Consider the following 16,388-nt stretch of genomic DNA (forward strand, 5'->3'; position numbering starts at 1 on the left):
ACATATAGCTACGGTAACACCTTCATATGTTCTCCCCATTCGACATCCTGCAGCAGCACCTCCATATCTTCTTTGATCATGGTGACAACGACTTCAACATCACCATTCTCCCTCTGCGGCATAATAAAGGTGATTCCTTCGAATACTCCTTCGGGAAACCTAACGTAATCTGGTGCGGTACGGCTTCCCCCAAATGCTCTACCCCAGTGTGTTCTATACAGCTGCAACCCAAAAAGCGAACTGATCACCACGTCTTCCGCCAGCCAAGTCGGGTACACAAGCCCTAGGTGCGATACGTCCGGGATGCTGGCGGCAAGCCTCAAGACGTCTCGGAGAGTATCGGGTTGCTTATGGGAACTAACCGCTGCTCGGATGTCCTTTGCGGTGTCCCCAAGCGATTGTATCGTCACAAGGTGTTTCGCCGGAGTTTCGTTGATGCTGTATACGACGACGTTTGCTATTCGTTCCCTTCTCATCTTCGCGTCAGACTCTGACAGATCGTATGGTAGTAGACCCCGGATGTTCATCGCGTACATCATAGTACTGGACTTTGCCAGGTCGCTCGCTGTGCGCAGTCGGGCCCGCACAACGCAGCGCCATAGCAGTGCTGAGAGCGCGTCGTTCGTAGATACCCAACTTCCGCCACTCCTCATGCTCTCCTTGCTAGAACTATTTACATCTCTCTCCACAGCCTCTTCACCGAATTCCCGATATTGCTCTTCACCCAGGTTACTGTTGGCCGGATCCACTCCACATGATTCCTTCAGCAACAGTAGCTGCTCTGCGCTCAGCCCGAAGATTCTGGTTGCCGTCTCTCGCCGCGGAATATCTCTTGCCAGCATTGCAGATGTCAATTCTTTCTGTCGATAATCCAACCCAAGCATGTGCCACAACTTCTTCCTTCCCTTCAGTTTGCCATAAACGTCCGCCTTCGTTCCTTTCCCGCCAACATTAAGACCCAACTCCTGCTCTGAAATCGGCCAGTGGTGAAGGTTTTCCACAATATCCCCCCTCGCCAGCATTGCCCATGCTTCTGCAATCTTGCCGAGGCCCGTAGCATCCATGACCGCATGGCTGGTGCACAAACACAAGAAAGCTCCATGCCGAATAAAGCTCACTCTGGCCCTAAGAACAGAGCTCATCCCCGCTACACCTGTCTCTCTACTTGGAACAAGCAGTTTCGCATTCAAGTACCTGGAAGGCATGTGTTCCGAAACTAATGCTTCGTAATCTTTGTCCGCGTAGAGAGCATGCTGGGACAGATCCTGTATTGAGAGATGGGGGTGGGTCGAATCAGGAGCGGCAGTGACATTGTCGCCCCTCAAATTGTTGCCGTTCGCAGTCAAAGGGCTGGAGAGAAACCTAGTTCCCGCGCGATTCTCGGACGTGGCTATGTTATTTCGGATGGTGCCACAAAGCCACGAGTTGGTGGAAAGTAAAGTCCCGAAAGAGGAGGAGAGTAATTCGGTTGTTTTCGAGGGTGAGCGGCAAGGGAAGGTGAGAATAAACGGTAGATCGATGTCCGGCATTATGTCATCCAGAGCACCTAGGGGCCGTGAGGAAATGTTGTCGGCCATCTTTTCCCCTGCTTGCGCTTGCGTAGGCTGATTGGAATAGGACGTGGTAGAGAATGAGCTCCTGGACGTACATGGATTGAGGGTCCAGCCTCTATTTGAGAAAAACGGGAAGTAAAAACCGTACGGTTTCCCGACACCAAAAAAGGGTAAATGGTTCGGAAAAAGCCTAAAAAGGCGAGTTCCAAATGCGTAAATGTAAACGAAGTGCGTTTCTAAACTCTTAATGTCTATCATGGTATCAAAATTTCACTCTATAACCAGATATCTTGGAGTCGTCATGCTCCAAGTCTCGTTCCCACTCATTTGATACTTCAGGCCTTCCACGTACAACGCTAGCGTATCAATAAGATCTGGCGCGTCATGAAGCGCATTGCACAACGCATCATGCTTGATCTCCCACTCGCGAACCATGGACCAGAGGACCTTCTTCGAGGACTCAATATCCAGTCCAGCGTTATCCGCCATGACTTTAACTGCAGAACAGAGTACAGAGCCTTCCTGCGCGCATTTTTGCGCCTGCCTTGACTCCTTTTCCCAGCTGTATATGTCGTTGACTATCGCAATGTGCTTCGCATGGTTTTGCTCGATAGGACGTAATGCCACGAGATCTTTGGGGTCTAGCCGCAGATCCATGGAAAATCGCATGAGTGCAGATAGAAGACTGGAGTATTGTCAGCCCAAATGATAGGCACTGTACCAGGCGATTTGGGGCATACTCACGCGCTGCCTACGTCTCTTTCGCGGTACACAAGGTAACTGCCTAGTTGGTCAATGCTCACCCGCGACTTGTCGGTCTGAGCACGCATGAAGACGAAAACCGGCTCTAGAATGCTCTCTGCGAGTTCTGGGTCGATTTGACGCATCTCGTCCCAGATGGCATGGAACATCCATTCAACTGGAACCGAAGCTTTTCCCAAGTGGGCAATTAGCGGCAATCGTTTGAGGGTTAGAGTCCCGACTCACGATCTGGCTTCACTTTGTCTTCGGCAATGGGCATCAGGTGCTCGTTGTACACCCTGCCTTGATCAAATGACATCTCCTCAAGGATGTCTCCAGCCAATGTCAGTGAATCAGGCAAGATTTTCGTGATCTTACTTACCATCTATCAGAAATAGGATGGTGAGAAGCTTGCATGCGGAGGCAATGCGTTCATCGCGGGCCAATGGGAAGTACAGACACGTGACACGGGAAAAGCCGGCGGCAAGGAATCTCTTTTTTGCCTGTTCATTTGCAAAGGGCCAATGTTGCAGAAACCAGCCATCGACCCGTGCACTGATTTCGTCGACTTTGGGGTGGCTCAAGGACACCCACGTGGAGGGAAGCGCCGGGGCTGAGAGAATGGCAGGCATGGCGTGAGGGTGGCTGCAAAGTCGGGCCCAGTTGGCGGCACGCCTTTCTGGTTGACGGGAGACTCAGGGGCATTTTGAGAGTAGTATACGGCGATGCGCATGCCTTGATGGGGAAAGATGGAAGGATGGCGTATTCTCGATGGAGAAAGGACCGCACTTGATTTGCCCGGTTGCCACGGAAGGTCGCTAAATGGGGAATGTCAGCGACACGGCCGGAAAAACATTTTCATATTCACGTGCATATGTGGCACCCACTGAACCCAAGCGTCCCATCTCACCCTGCGCTGCACTTTTCCCGTCTCAACCACTCGACAAGGCAGAATGTCTCATCCCAAAGATGTTGGCATCAAGGCCATTGAAATCTATGTCCCGGGACAGGTACGCACGTGTCTGACGCTCGTGATCTCATTATCATGCTTACTTACACAACTCGCGCTAGACGCTAGACCAGGCCCAATTCGAAGCTCATCAGGGAGTCTCCGCGGGAAAATACACCATCGGCCTCGGACTGACTTCGATGAACTATTGCACGGATCGAGAAGGTAGACGCGCGCCTGGCAACCCCCAATCGCTGCCCCGCCACAGGCTGACAAACAATGCCAGATGTATGCTCTCTCGCGCTAACCGCCGTTTCATCACTTCTCGACAAGTATTCGATCGATCCGAAATCCGTAGGCAGACTCGAAGTCGGCACCGAGTCCCCCTTCGACAAGGCAAAGTCAGTCAAGAGCGTTCTGACTCAGCTGTTCGGCGACAACCACAGTCTGGAAGGTGCGGATACGGTGAATGCGTGCTACGGTGGCACAAATGCCTTGCTCAACGCTATTAATTGGGTCGAATCTCGCTCGTGGGATGGGCGAGATGCTATTGTTGTGGCCTCAGATATTGCGCTCTACAAGCAGCCTACCGCCAGACCCACCGGAGGTGCAGGGTGCGTCGCCATGCTGGTTGGCCCGAATGCTCCTATAATTTCTGTTCCTGGCCTGCGTGGTACGTATATGACACACGCATATGACTTCTACAAGCCCGAGTTGCACTCCGAGTATCCATTCGTGGATGGCCATCTGTCCATATCCTGCTACCTGTCTGCGCTCGATGGGTGCTATGCGAATCTGCAGCAGAATGCAGCACGAACGTCAAGTAACGCCGAGAGATATCCAGAGGCCGCCGCTATTCTCGAGCGGAATCGACAAACCTTTGTCGACATCTTCGACTTCATGGCCTTCCATACCCCCAACTGCAAGCTTGTCGGGAAATCGTACGGCCGACTCCTGTACAACGACTTCCTCCGCGAAAACAGGTCTCACCAGGCCTTCACCAATGTGCCCAAACACCTTCGCGACTTGGTCTACGAAGAATCTCTCCGTTCGAAGGAACTCGAAACATTCTTCGTCCAACTCAGCAAGCCTCAATTCAAAGCCCGCATTGAGCCATGCATTCGGGCACCAAGTCGATGTGGCAATATGTACACTGCCAGCCTGTACTGCTCACTGCTCAGTCTGATTTCTTACGTAGGGTCCGATGCACTCCAGAACAAAACCATCGGCCTATTTAGCTATGGCAGCGGCATTGCAAGCACCTTGTTCACTCTGCAAGTTGTGGGAGACGTCAGCCAGATGATTCAGAAGGTGGATCTTGCTGCTCGTCTGGACCAGCGTCACGTAGCCACACCTGATGAACATGAAGAGGTAGGATGCTAATGTCCTCATGCTTCCGATTGAGACTAATGCTAAACGTCAGGCCTGCAAACTACGCGAAGCGGCCTACGGAAAGAGAAGCTACACACCACAGGGCTCGTTGGAACATATCGGGGACGGAGTCTATTATTTGGAAGCTGTGGACGATCAATACCGGCGCACATACAGGGTCCAAAGTGCGGCCGTCAATGGAACTTATTAAGCACGCAGAACAAACCACAATAGACAGTAGACAGTAGACGCATTGATAGCTGATTGAAACCCCTCAAATGCTGTACTTCGGATCCTGTGATGCGCAATAAGTCTCCGTTCACCGTGCGTCAATTGTCACTGACCAACTTCATCCGTGATCGAGCCTGGCCTGCAGTAGTTGTTTACGTCGGAGGATCTGCGCTTTCAATTCTACTAGTTATAACGAGGAAAGTCAGGAAATATACAAAGGATCGCCGTGTGTAGAATAATGACCGAACCTCGAAAGGTTGGATGAAATTGCGATCGAGCTGATACACAACGCGCCTTAAAGAAATCCCCACTCGAAACCCCCAAGCTCCCAATGCATTCTACCACTCTACACTGTACTGTAGTTACTGACTTCTTCGTACAAGTTTTACCCGAAACTCGGGCTTTTTCCATAACAGATGCATCTCACTTTCTCCATGCCAGTCCACCGCACCTACCACCGAAATATCATAACGAAAGAGCAATCGAGTGAGGGTAATGTTCAGTTCCAACCAGGCCAAACTATCAAATACCATGTTAGTCCCGCGATATGCTCGTACAAACAAGGACGTCATCGGAATGATATCGCTTACCTGCGCCCGAGGCAACTCCTGCTTCCTAGCGAAAAGGGTCTGCTAGCCTCAAGAGTATCTCCGCCGGCTTTACCTTCGAGCCAACGCTCCGGTCTAAAGTGTTCAGGAAGCGAGAAGTTACGGGAGCTCATACTGGCGGCGTATGGATTGGTCGAAACGCAGAACTAGGTGGGAATTAGTTTAGGCGGAGGAAACACAGATTGTGAGCGGCGAGACTAAGAGCGATCGACGTACCCCTCCCGGCACAAATTGGCCGTCTACCAATGCACCGCCTTCCGGGACCACTCTTGGTAACCCTAGCGGTAGTGGCGGAAAGATTCTGAGAGCCTCCAAGCACACGGCATGTTGGTAACGAAGCCTTGCAGTGCTAGTTCCGTTTATATCCTCATAATTCATGAATGTGTCGAAGATTTCTTTGCGGACGGTCTGCAGCATAGAGGGGGTGTGGCAGAGGTAGTATAGGACTACAGTTAGAGTTGTCGCTGTAGTTTCACTCCCTGCAATGCTAGCGATTGTCAGCCAAAGTCTATTTTAACAAAGGGAGCGCATTCAACGAAACAGGGCGCTGTACACAAAGTCTGAGGCGTGTGCCGCAAGCTGTATATCACTAATGCCCTCGCGCGCTGATAGAAGATATGCCATGAAATCCTTTCTCTCGGTCCTTTCATCTATTCTCCTGGTGGGCTGTTAGGGGCATCTGCAGCACTGATGAAGCAAGGAAGGGGCAAACGAACTGTTTCGTGATTCTCATGGTATATCTTTGATGTCTTTGGCTCGCAGCCATGAGTGAATTGAGCCAGCCCGGTCTGCAGAACATATAAAGCTTTCCGACCCAAGGAAAGCGCGCGAAGGTATCCGAGAAGCTGGCTTGCGACATGCTGCCGAGGACATCTTCGATCCAGTGGTGTGTTTTTCCTTTAATGCGCAAGCATTAACATATTATTTCCAGTTTTTTACCAGGGGAAGGGTCCCACGTACCACTTTCAATGCCCTCGAAGTCCTGGCCAAAGGCAAGCAGCCCAATGATGTCTACATAACCTGTCAGTGACTTCTTAATACCAAACCTCTCAACACGCACCAAACGTCATCAAATTGAACCACTTAGTCAAGTCGGCTGATCCCTCCTTCTCGCTAACCTCTCCAATTCTCTCCACAAATTTGGTAATGACACTACTGATCATATCTTCTTGCTCCCTCAGGCTCTGCTCCGAGAAAGCGCGCGATAGGAACTTCCTCATCTGAGCATGCTTCGCGGGGTCCCGCTCGCTCACAATGCTATGTGCCTGGTCCGCGAAATTTCCGCCATCGTAGAATGCCGATTTGATGAACTCGTTGCCTTTGCGGGGGGCGTAGATGTCGGTCCACGATTGCGGTGAGGAGAAGGAAATCTCGTTTGGCGAGATGCGGACTGCGGGCCCTTTGAATTGAATGTTGAGTTAATTGCTTCTCCCAATGCTATGGACATCTATTGGAGAGACTGACCATAATTTTCGTGTAGCTTCAGAATATCCCATGGTTGTTTGCCGCTTAGAAAACTTTTGCTGTACGGATACTATTAAATGTCTCAGCTTCTGTCTGTACCGCTGGCGTGCACGAAGTGAATGCTTATTACATTGGAAAGTGCTGCCAGCTTTGGGCCAGGAAAGTGTGAAAGCGGGTGGAAGTAAATTCGCCTGATGACCCCGAAAACAAGGAATGACAATAACTTCCCAGCCAGTTAGTAGTTGGAGGTCTAAATGTGGGATAAGGACTAACGACGATGACAACCGAGAGAGTAAAGCTCATCAGTGAAGTATCCATAGCTGGCTGGCCCGAATACATCGCCGTTGTGCTAACTTCGCAAAGAGAGTTTCGTGCAAAATGCATGTACCAATATTTTACGACCAACCGATGCACATTCACTGGTCCAGTCGAATCGCAATTGTTCATTATTATTGAAAACCCCATTCGAGCAGCCAGATCAGTTGCTGTGACCGATCGGAAACGTCCAATTACCCCTTTCGGCATCACCCCGATCGGGCATGGCCGAATTAGTGCGTCCCTCTAAGGAACCGTACTGCACATCTGCAAAAGAGCGACTTCCACCCTATGTTCTGACTCTTTTTTTCATCAGACTTGCCTCTGGAAGATGCCAGACAGTACACTCAGTTCGCCCGAAAGTCTCGGTCTGGGCCGTCTGGCTTTTGACCGAGAGACACTACCCATGGTGGGGTCCGCTTTGAATCGGCATCGCACGACCGTCGCCACCACTTTTGTTACATTGTTGATACTCTTTCGGCTTTTATTTATCTACAATCAAGATAGGCGCGAGCCGCGACTCATCAAGCCCCGGTTCCCGCTCATTGGACACGCGATCAACATCTACCGGCATGGATCTCGTCACTTTGTAGGAATTGCGTAAGTGTTCCGCTAGCTCGCTCTCATGTGGAACTTACACTAACAATGGAATAGGAAAAAATATGGGCTCCCGATATTTTTGCTTCCGGTTCCCGGTGGTCGCATTGCCATTGTCGCGACTCCAGACCTATTATCCCACGTCGACAAGAATCCGAAGGCCATTGCGTTTGCTCCGATCGCTGCGTTGGTCATCGACAAGCTGTCGGGCCTGTCGCGCTCGGGATCCAAGGTCGTCCTCGACAAGCTCATGGGCGAGGACAAGATGGATGGGTACATGAATGCCGTGATGAAAGATATCCACGTAACGCTGGCACCGGGGCCACACCTGGAGGCCATTACGACTCAAGTCGCGCATGACCTTAATGGTTCTATTCGAAAGCTGCATGGAAAGACGACTCGTATAAACCTATTACAATGGTTCAGACATGAGTTTGGCCTGTCGTCGACCAATGGAATATACGGACCCGAAAATCCATTCAAAGACCCTAAGGTCGAAGCCGGGTTTTGGTAAGTGATCATACCTTAATCGGTGCTTCCAGTGTTAACCATGAACGTGGTAGGGCCTTCGACGATAACATTTCCGACCTGCTCATTACGCCCAAAGCCAGCTTCACATGCCCTTCCGGTGATCGAGGCCGAGCCGACGCTTGGAAAGGATTCGCGGAATATTTTGCAAACAATGGCCACGAAAAGGGTTCCGAACTCGTAAAGATTCGTCATAAACATGCTGCCGAGCGTTGTCTTTCTGATCTCGATATCGGGAAGCTTGAAGTGACGATGATTATCGGCATCCTGACCAACACTGTTCCTACCATATTCTGGGCTGTTTATTACGTATACCGCGATGCGACGCTCCTCCAAGACCTTCGTGAAGAGATCAGCAAAATCGCAATCAAGACCGCCAGCGAAGAAGGTGAACCCACCTGGACTATCAAGAATGTCGACTTGAAGAGCCAAGCCCAGTTGCTGGCAGCAACAATTGACGAAACCTTCCGTCACAGAACGTGCGGCATCTCTAGCCGTTATGTGACCGAGGATGTCACACTGAAGGGCCAGTACCTCCTCAAAAAAGGAACTATCATGGAACTTCCCAACAACGCTCTCCACTCCAACCCGGAATACTGGGGAGCTTCAGTGGACGAGTTTAACCCTCGCCGCTTTCTAGCCAATCCACGTTCCGCGGAAGCGAAAGCCGCTCGTGGTGCGTTCAGGCCATTTGGAGGCGGTGCTTCGCTTTGTGCCGGGCGCCATCAGGCAATGTCGCAAATGCTTGGAGCGTTGGCCTTGTTCATCATGAGCTCGGATTGCGATCCGGTGAGTGGGAGCTGGAATTTCCCCGGTGCGCATGGACACACGATTGCAGCAGCCGTCGATTTACCCTCGACCGATCTTTGGTTAAACGTAAAGCCTCGGAAGAATTTTGAGAGTGATTACTGGCGGCTTGATCCGACAGCGAAGGAGTAGTAAACGTTCTCCTTATCATTGCTTATACGTATCAGTCAAGAGATTATCTTCGTTATCCTTCCTCTTCAGCTGCAACCTTCGTTGTCCGAACTTCGCAGCCATATCCGCCATGCTTTTCGCCATGACCCTCTGCTTCGCTTCCTCGCCCCTCGAAAGCAGTATTCCTCTATTCGACTTCCATAGTTCGTATTGCGGCTTCAGCTTCGGCGATAGCCCCTCACATGCGTTATCGTCGGTGCGGGAATAAATGCTATACTCCATCTGCGCCCAGAGCCTGAGTTGATCTGCGAATCCGCTGTTGGGCGTAATGACTGAACGGGAATTTTGTGCGAGTGCGAGCGCGGAGTCGTAGTCGAGAGACTGCAGGCGCATCAGGTACGCTACGACGATGGCGCCGCTACGCGAAATACCCTGCACGCAGTGCACTAGCACTCTCGTCTCCCGCGAACAGACTGCCTTCGCACTCGAATCGACGATATCCGGCACTTCGGAAGCGGTTTCTGAGTTGGGCTTTATCTCGTCGCCTTTCGATCGGTTGCCGCTACAACCCCGAGCCTCTGTCGTTTCGTGGCCCCCAGATGCGCAGGAGAACGCCGCTTCGATCCACGCACACATTCCCTCCAATGACATCAACAGATCTTCCAGCGGATTGTCCTCGATCTTTACATGCAGATGCTGGATCCCAAGTTCGCTCGGGATAAGCGGACGGTCTTTCTGATTGGTCAGGCTTATGACGTGGGTAATACCGTGCTCTTGAAGAAGGGTCGGAGAGCCCGGTGCCCCGATGCTAATGATCTGTTAACGTGTTGTTCCTGAAGATACAGAGGGCGGACTACTCAGAAATATATAATCCTGGAACGTCCGCGACCGCGTTCATTGGTTCGACATTAAAGACTTCCATCATGCAAATGGATAGACACGGGAGCTTGGAGGTAGTTTTCTGCGAACGTTCGAAATGGCTGAGGTGCTGCCTATTTAAGGTGGTGATACGCCAAGCAGTGCTTGTGGCTGTGAGCATAAGCACAACCCCAGCACCCCTGTTCCACGGTCGAACGCCTCGCTGACGCACCGGACACGTTGGCCACATTTGGTTCCAAATTATTTGAAAAGACTTTTATTATATTAAATACCTTCTGTCCTTACCATCAGCCTCCTCCCAACGGGACATTTGGATCCGAACCGGCCAGCGAAGTTGAAAGGGAAAAGCCTAAGCGCGCCCAGCCCGTATCTGACCATCAAGAAATAGGAAAAGATAGCTATGATACGAAGGCTGCGAAAACAATTCGCATCCGGAGGAAGCTGTAGGGTTAAAACGAGAGAAATCAATCAATCAATCAAGCAAGCAAGCCATCTCGGTGGCAGAGACAGCGAATCCGCATCCGCTCCCCTGGAGACCTCCGGACCCTTTGCGCGGCGAACTGAGGGATCGTTTTCTTTCCATTTAACAGAGGAGACTCAGTCAAGCCAACGGGATCCGCTGCGAGATGTTCGTGGACGTAGGGCCTTGATTATGACCCCCGAACCACAAAGGCACTACCCAACTAGCCCTCGAAGACTCGAATCGAACATTTCGAGCCCGGTCACTTCATGTTGAAGGCGACTATGTCTCGGACTCTGAATTCTGCATCCTCGAGCAACTTCTCGGTATCCGAGTCGTACACCCTCATGCCTGGCTCATGCCAATAGACAAACTCCAAATCTCCATCGCATTTGAACACGGCCTTTTGACGCGCGAGATAAAGTAGAGACAGCAAGGGGTTTTCGCGAGGCGCTGTCCAGTCGAGCTGGATTTGAACATAGTCTAGGTTTGCGAAGCCGTACTCGCCGCTTGCTAGTTTGGGTACGTACTTCCAATGAGGCCGTTCGGGCTTGACTTGGAACACAAGGCGCCGCACGTACTGGTTGTTTGGGAGATTGGGATAGCGGAAGCTTGCGTTTGAACGACCTGGCTTCAGAAAGAAGGTGTTGGTCTTGTAGAATACTTCGTGTGCTATGCCTGCGATCTCGAGGGGCATGAGGAGGTAGTGGGGTAGCAGTACTTGCCCCCAGGGCCAGCCCCCTGTCGTGCGGCAATAATGAATGGGCTCATCCACGGTAAGATTGTACCGAAGTATTCGAACTTTTAGCTCGTCCGGTAACTTCTTCCAGCCTTCGGCGAAGCGAGAGTCAAGGTTGTCTTTTGCAGCGAAGTGCAACCTTGGCACTGAACGGGTCGCTGTACGGGGAAGAGAAGTGAGTGTGATCGGAGAGCGGCTAGACACGATGATCGGCCATTCGCACCCTACCGAAAGCTCGAATGGGGTAGAGCTCTGGACAGTAATCTCGCCGAGGGATAGTACAGTGAGGCTGTTAAACAGTTGCACTACCTCGAGATTTTCGGTCGGTTCAGTGGTCTGCATAGGCATAATGCAGTTGCTTTGGTGATTTCTTTTCTTCGGGTGTCTAAGGTTGCCTGGCGAGAGCGTGGAAAAGAGATGCCGCTTCGAGGGGGAGAGTGCTATACCTTTTTATACTAAGCTTTCCTAAGTATACTAAGGCTATACTATACTAATAATTATATATTAACAATATAATAAAGATCTTAATAATGTTAATAAAGAGCTTAATAATATTTAATAAAGAGCTTTAATATTATAATAAGAACTTAATAAAGAGAATAAAGAAATACTTTTTTATTTTAAAGATTTTAGTAACTCTAATAAGTTATTATAATAACTATAGATATAGTTATTATTATAGTATAAACTTATTAATAAAGAAAGCTTTTATATAAGCTTTATAGCTTAATAGTTTTTTATAAGTTTACTAAATATAACTTATTAAACCTAATACTTATAAACTCTTACTCGAGTTTAGTGCGAGTCGGCTTTGATTTACAAGTGACGCCGACAGGATTCTAGAGAAAGAATGCTCTAGGCCATTCACTTTCATCTCCGCCCATACGGTCTACGCGCAAGCCGCGCGCGGTCGGAAACTCAAAGAAGCGCAACCTCCCCGCCACACCGCACGACCTCGGATACGGTCCACGCACGGAGCTCTACCCCACTCCGAACACAACCCAAAAAGTCCAGACTGCATCAAAATGGATATCGCTCTATACCATGCCGTCGGATCCCTCACCCTAGTCTCCAGTCCTCCGACATACGTTCCCACGGACAAAACCCCGACCTCAACCCTCGGACTCTCAGAATCAAACCCACTTCCTCTACTCACGCCCATAAAGCTCCTCACAGGCACGCGTCTCTGGATCTCCTCACACGGCCGTATCCTCGAGGTCGGCGACTCCTACAGTGTCATCCCCGAAAGCCGCCATCCGATCCTTATCACAGCCAAACCAACAGAGGGCATCTAGCTCTTCCCTACGGCGCCACTACTCCCCGTCTTCCGAAACGGCTGGAACAAGCTCCCTACCGAGCTCAAGGTGCGCGTCCTCGCATGCAATCTCACCATGTCTGCACCGGTGTCTGCGCCGGTGTCCACGCCGATCGGAATGACTCCCTCTGGCAACATGTGCACCGCGCTGTTGCACCACCTGCGGGCGACGCCTGAGATGGCGCGGTTGGGAAAGGAAGTCTTCTACAAGACGAATACGTTCAAGCTCCAGCCGAGCTGCAGCACTCTCTATCCCATCATTAACCCACAATATCAGCCTACGCCACTAGGCACTAGGTACCTCGCGTATCCTAACCGCACGGTGCAGGGGCTGATCCGTCGCATTGAATTCGAATTCGTCTTGGGAGACCCCGCGGAGTGGCGCCACCTCGTCAGGTTTGCACGCGGAAATTACGGCTTCCGGGCGCTTCGGTACGTTACTGTTGTGGGTGAGTGGGGCCGCAGTTTCCTGCCCGCGTTGCGCAGCGTGCAGGGGTGTGTTGATGTTATGGCGGGACAGATGCATGGTTGTGCTAGGTTCTCTTGCGATGGGGAAGTTGTGTTCAGGGCGAGGGTTAGTGACATTTTTCGTGTTACTCTTGGGGCTGAGATCGAGGTCAATGAGAGGTTGGAGGGGTTGGTGAAGGGCAAGATCTTGTTTAAGCAAGCATCAGGTAGGAGAGATTAGACATGAGTCGTATAGAATAGGTGATGGATGCCAAGTCAAGCTGAGGTGGACCTATGCAATTTCCTCAAATCTAAATGAATGCCAGTCCCACCCGAGTTTTTAAGTGCCTAATAACTCTCCCTGTGACACTGTTCGATGAAGCTGCTGCTCTGGGCAAGTCTTTCTTCGCCTAAACTCCTCCTACCTTGCTCCTCTTAGAGCGGGAGTTCAGCGCCAAAAGGGCAGTCCATTTCGGTATTCCTTCGATGCACTCTCTTCACCCAGACTCGTTGAATGTAATCTTGGTCTTGAGAAGGTTTTTCATGTCTCGAAAAACATCCGCGGGTACCTTCCATCCTGGATCGAACAGCCCACGCTCTCTCAGGCATCCACTGAAGATCAGCTCTCCGCTGCACCGGAAGTTGACCCCTGCTCCCACTACCGTCTCCAAAAATCGCTCCCATTGTACACAAAGGTCGGACAAGTTAGAGAACGTGGAAGGGGCCGCGAAATGTGGATAGCACCAGCTGATGACGACATGGACGCATTCCATGTTCTCGAAGCCGTAAACTCCCGTTGCGAAAATTTTAAGCCGTGCCCAATACTTCGGCGTCAGGTGAATTGTCATCCGCACTTTCCGAATGAACCAGTTGACGGACGGATTAGGATATTTCAAGCATCCCATGGGAGTATTCTGGCGGATCGCTCCCATGGAATCCTCTGGCAGAAGTTCGAAAGTGGTTTTGCTGTAGAAGATCTCTAGTGCTAGAGCAGCAATATCCGGAGTCATCCGCAGTTAGCGGAGGACAAACCTCTTTAACGCCCTGGGAAACACTCGACGCAGACACAGAAGTCAGATGACTGGTGCCATTTATAACAGCCTCTGATGTAGAAGTTTTCCGGCCTCAAGTCGCATTTGATGTTGAAGGAAAGCACCATGACCTTTAGCTCATCCGGCAGCTTATTCCAGCCGACAGCGAATCCCGGGCCCAACTCTTGGTTCGGAGAAATCTCGGCTCTTCTTGTTGTAGTGACCGTAATAGGCGTGGCAGCGGATATGAGGATTTCCGGTGCGATTTCGATCGGTGAAGTGGCTGTAAGATCGATTTTCGCGTTCGGCGGTAGGACCATATCGTGATACAGGCGGATTGGGCGAGGAGCCTCGCCTATAGTAGATGCAGTCGCCGTATCTTCCTCAGTGGAGGCATTGTTGGCCGTCGAAAGATTGCGCTGGTGAGCATCGCTTGACGGTACGCTGGAGTCGTCTCTGTGCGCCATGACTATCGATGCGTTGGGAGAGGGAAGAGGTGGAAGAGGGAAGAATTTCCGATGCTGTGGACGTTAAATAAGAGCGGCCAGGCTTGGCGTGGTTCGCTTACGTCATGGGGGGTGGGGGTGTGAAAGGGACGGTGTGGTGGAGGTGAATCTATTCTTGCGCTACTGGGAGCGCATATTTATCCTAAAGCTTAGCTAGGCATGTTGAGAACTCATTACAGTATCGAAAATGTGAATGGTGTGTTTTAGCGGTTTAAGAGAAATCCAGGAGCCAGAAAACCACTGCCCCTAATTTGCAGATATCACCCTAACCGCAGTTCCATGGATACTGGACTCCTTCAGTTCGCCTTTCCAACTTCACTCTTCGGGCAGAAACACGACGGCCTCCCTTACCATGTCCATTAAGAAATCCCAATCCGCCCCGTCCTCTTCCTCGCTCTCTTCCTCAAATCTAAACTCCAGCTCTCCCCTGTTCCGAAACCTGACACGATCCCCGAGTATGTCCACCACGTTCACGCATCTTCGATCGGTGTAGATGCCGCCGGCATAGCTTGAGTACAGCACGAAACTGATGTCGACGACGACAATGACGTACTGAAGATTCTCAAAGCCGTACGCGCCCTCCGCCAGTCGCTCTAAGAATGGCCACTCATCGTCATCCAGGCACACTCTGATCTCAAGCTTGCGTATCCGCGAGTTCACTCCGCGTGACGGATAGGCCAGAACGAGATCGTCCGTTGGTGCACCGCTGGGGAGAGAATATCTCACGGGCTGGAGACGGAACGTATTCGTCGAATAGAATACTTCTCGGGCGAGACCAGCGATTTCGGGCGTGGTGCAGAGGTAGCCCAGAATGCCTTTGGCGAGCGAACGAAGGCAGCTCATAGTGTCGAAGTAGCCGAATGTGGACGTGCGCGTGAGATTGAAGGAGAGAATGCGGACTTTCAGCTCATCCGGTAGCTTGTTCCAGCCGTGGACGAAGTCTGCTCCAAGATCCTTGCTCAATGCTATTTGGACACCCGTGGCATGGGTAGGTTTGATGGTAATCGGAGCAGTGGATTGAATGACGATGGGGCCGTTGACGGTGATAGAGGTTAGGGATGTGACTGTAAGACTAGTGCCGAAGGGGATCGTCATTGGCGTGAAGAGCTGGAGTGGCTCCGCGAGCGGATCTCCTGTCTCCGATGGCTTTGCGGCGTCTTTGTCGGCCGGATCCATATTCGTTTTGTCTTTGCTCATTGTAGGCGGGAGCGACGGGCTAGGGACGGATAACTTCGAAAGTGGAACAGGTAGGAGAGAGAGAGAAACAAGAATCTTAGTCCGGCGGCCCTGATTTATAGAAATACCCACGCGACAGGGATTTTCACTTCCGCGATTGCAGGTGAAGGTGAGAGTTGCGGCAATCCCGTCGTCCCAAGAGATGCTCACCAACTCTTGATTCGGCCCATTCATATCGATACTCGCAGTAAAATGAGAGATCATAGAAGAGGCATGTGATAGCATTTACACGCACGGGAGCCTGTCAGCGCCCGATCGTCAGTACCCGTGGGACCCGTATAGCCCCACGAAGCCGGCACATCAGCGTTGACTCTTACTTTTCCTCCGCCGCCCCAAACCGTATCTTAGCGCTCAGCTCTTCTTCCGGTTCTAGCTGCTCCTCCTTCGTCATGCGGAGGATACCAGGAAGCCGGTCCGAGTCCGGTTATCGAAGCTGTAGAGAATAACAGGCTTGCAGGCAGTCTATCGTACCTTGAACTTGATACGGCTTGACTCCTTGC

General features: G+C 51.2%; 10 protein-coding genes across 10 annotated transcripts; 3 read left to right on the forward strand and 7 right to left on the reverse strand.

Moving 5' to 3' along the window:
* Nucleotides 1-8: 8 nt before the first annotated feature.
* On the reverse strand, nt 9-1,577 carry BU26DRAFT_565060 (uncharacterized protein; the record flags this gene model as incomplete). The annotated part of the gene is made up of 1 exon (XM_033833347.1): nt 9-1,577. One exon carries the CDS (start codon nt 1,575-1,577, stop codon nt 9-11), a length of 1,569 nt encoding a protein of 522 aa, XP_033684412.1.
* Nucleotides 1,578-1,789: 212 nt separating this feature from the next.
* BU26DRAFT_605244 (Aristolochene synthase in complex with 12,13 Difluorofarnesyl diphosphate) lies at nt 1,790-3,197 on the reverse strand. Its single transcript, XM_033835579.1, has 5 exons — nt 3,167-3,197; nt 2,677-3,112; nt 2,541-2,627; nt 2,298-2,484; nt 1,790-2,238 (listed from the first exon to the last, which is right to left on the reverse strand). Exons 2-5 carry the CDS (start codon nt 2,924-2,926, stop codon nt 1,824-1,826), a joined length of 939 nt encoding a protein of 312 aa, XP_033684413.1. The 5' UTR covers nt 2,927-3,112; nt 3,167-3,197; the 3' UTR covers nt 1,790-1,823.
* On the forward strand, nt 3,198-4,890 carry BU26DRAFT_551145 (hydroxymethylglutaryl-CoA synthase). Its single transcript, XM_033832086.1, has 4 exons — nt 3,198-3,304; nt 3,366-3,468; nt 3,530-4,614; nt 4,667-4,890. Exons 1-4 carry the CDS (start codon nt 3,248-3,250, stop codon nt 4,823-4,825), a joined length of 1,404 nt encoding a protein of 467 aa, XP_033684414.1. The 5' UTR covers nt 3,198-3,247; the 3' UTR covers nt 4,826-4,890.
* Nucleotides 4,891-5,207: 317 nt separating this feature from the next.
* On the reverse strand, nt 5,208-7,286 carry BU26DRAFT_484816 (putative cytochrome P450; the record flags this gene model as incomplete). Its single annotated transcript, XM_033825864.1, has 10 exons — nt 7,191-7,286; nt 7,048-7,140; nt 6,918-6,987; nt 6,514-6,852; nt 6,414-6,464; nt 6,170-6,350; nt 6,007-6,111; nt 5,670-5,940; nt 5,436-5,599; nt 5,208-5,364 (listed from the first exon to the last, which is right to left on the reverse strand). Exons 1-10 carry the CDS (start codon nt 7,254-7,256, stop codon nt 5,208-5,210), a joined length of 1,497 nt encoding a protein of 498 aa, XP_033684415.1. The 5' UTR covers nt 7,257-7,286.
* Nucleotides 7,287-8,118: 832 nt separating this feature from the next.
* Nucleotides 8,119-9,296, forward strand: BU26DRAFT_427291 (cytochrome P450; the record flags this gene model as incomplete). Its single annotated transcript, XM_033823722.1, has 2 exons — nt 8,119-8,339; nt 8,393-9,296. 2 exons carry the CDS (start codon nt 8,119-8,121, stop codon nt 9,294-9,296), a joined length of 1,125 nt encoding a protein of 374 aa, XP_033684416.1.
* Nucleotides 9,268-10,189, reverse strand: BU26DRAFT_484822 (phosphatases II). Its single transcript, XM_033825865.1, has 2 exons — nt 10,133-10,189; nt 9,268-10,083 (listed from the first exon to the last, which is right to left on the reverse strand). Exons 1-2 carry the CDS (start codon nt 10,171-10,173, stop codon nt 9,312-9,314), a joined length of 813 nt encoding a protein of 270 aa, XP_033684417.1. The 5' UTR covers nt 10,174-10,189; the 3' UTR covers nt 9,268-9,311.
* A 687-nt stretch (nt 10,190-10,876) lies between these two features.
* Nucleotides 10,877-11,701, reverse strand: BU26DRAFT_565066 (uncharacterized protein; the record flags this gene model as incomplete). The annotated part of the gene is made up of 1 exon (XM_033833348.1): nt 10,877-11,701. The coding sequence occupies one exon, from the start codon at nt 11,699-11,701 to the stop codon at nt 10,877-10,879; it is 825 nt and encodes a 274-aa protein (XP_033684418.1).
* Nucleotides 11,702-12,378: 677 nt separating this feature from the next.
* Nucleotides 12,379-13,356, forward strand: BU26DRAFT_565067 (uncharacterized protein; the record flags this gene model as incomplete). The annotated part of the gene is made up of 2 exons (XM_033833349.1): nt 12,379-12,570; nt 12,649-13,356. The coding sequence occupies 2 exons, from the start codon at nt 12,379-12,381 to the stop codon at nt 13,354-13,356; spliced, it is 900 nt and encodes a 299-aa protein (XP_033684419.1).
* Nucleotides 13,357-13,612: 256 nt separating this feature from the next.
* On the reverse strand, nt 13,613-14,613 carry BU26DRAFT_565068 (uncharacterized protein; the record flags this gene model as incomplete). The annotated part of the gene is made up of 2 exons (XM_033833350.1): nt 13,613-14,100; nt 14,169-14,613. 2 exons carry the CDS (start codon nt 14,611-14,613, stop codon nt 13,613-13,615), a joined length of 933 nt encoding a protein of 310 aa, XP_033684420.1.
* A 221-nt stretch (nt 14,614-14,834) lies between these two features.
* BU26DRAFT_551148 (uncharacterized protein) lies at nt 14,835-15,849 on the reverse strand (the record flags this gene model as incomplete). Its single annotated transcript, XM_033832087.1, has 1 exon — nt 14,835-15,849. The coding sequence occupies one exon, from the start codon at nt 15,847-15,849 to the stop codon at nt 14,968-14,970; it is 882 nt and encodes a 293-aa protein (XP_033684421.1). The 3' UTR covers nt 14,835-14,967.
* Between the last annotated feature and the right edge of the window lie 539 nt (nt 15,850-16,388).

The sequence above is a fragment of the Trematosphaeria pertusa genome (genome assembly GCF_010094035.1).
Source record: "Trematosphaeria pertusa strain CBS 122368 unplaced genomic scaffold BU26scaffold_7, whole genome shotgun sequence".
Lineage (NCBI taxonomy): Eukaryota > Fungi > Ascomycota > Dothideomycetes > Pleosporales > Trematosphaeriaceae > Trematosphaeria > Trematosphaeria pertusa.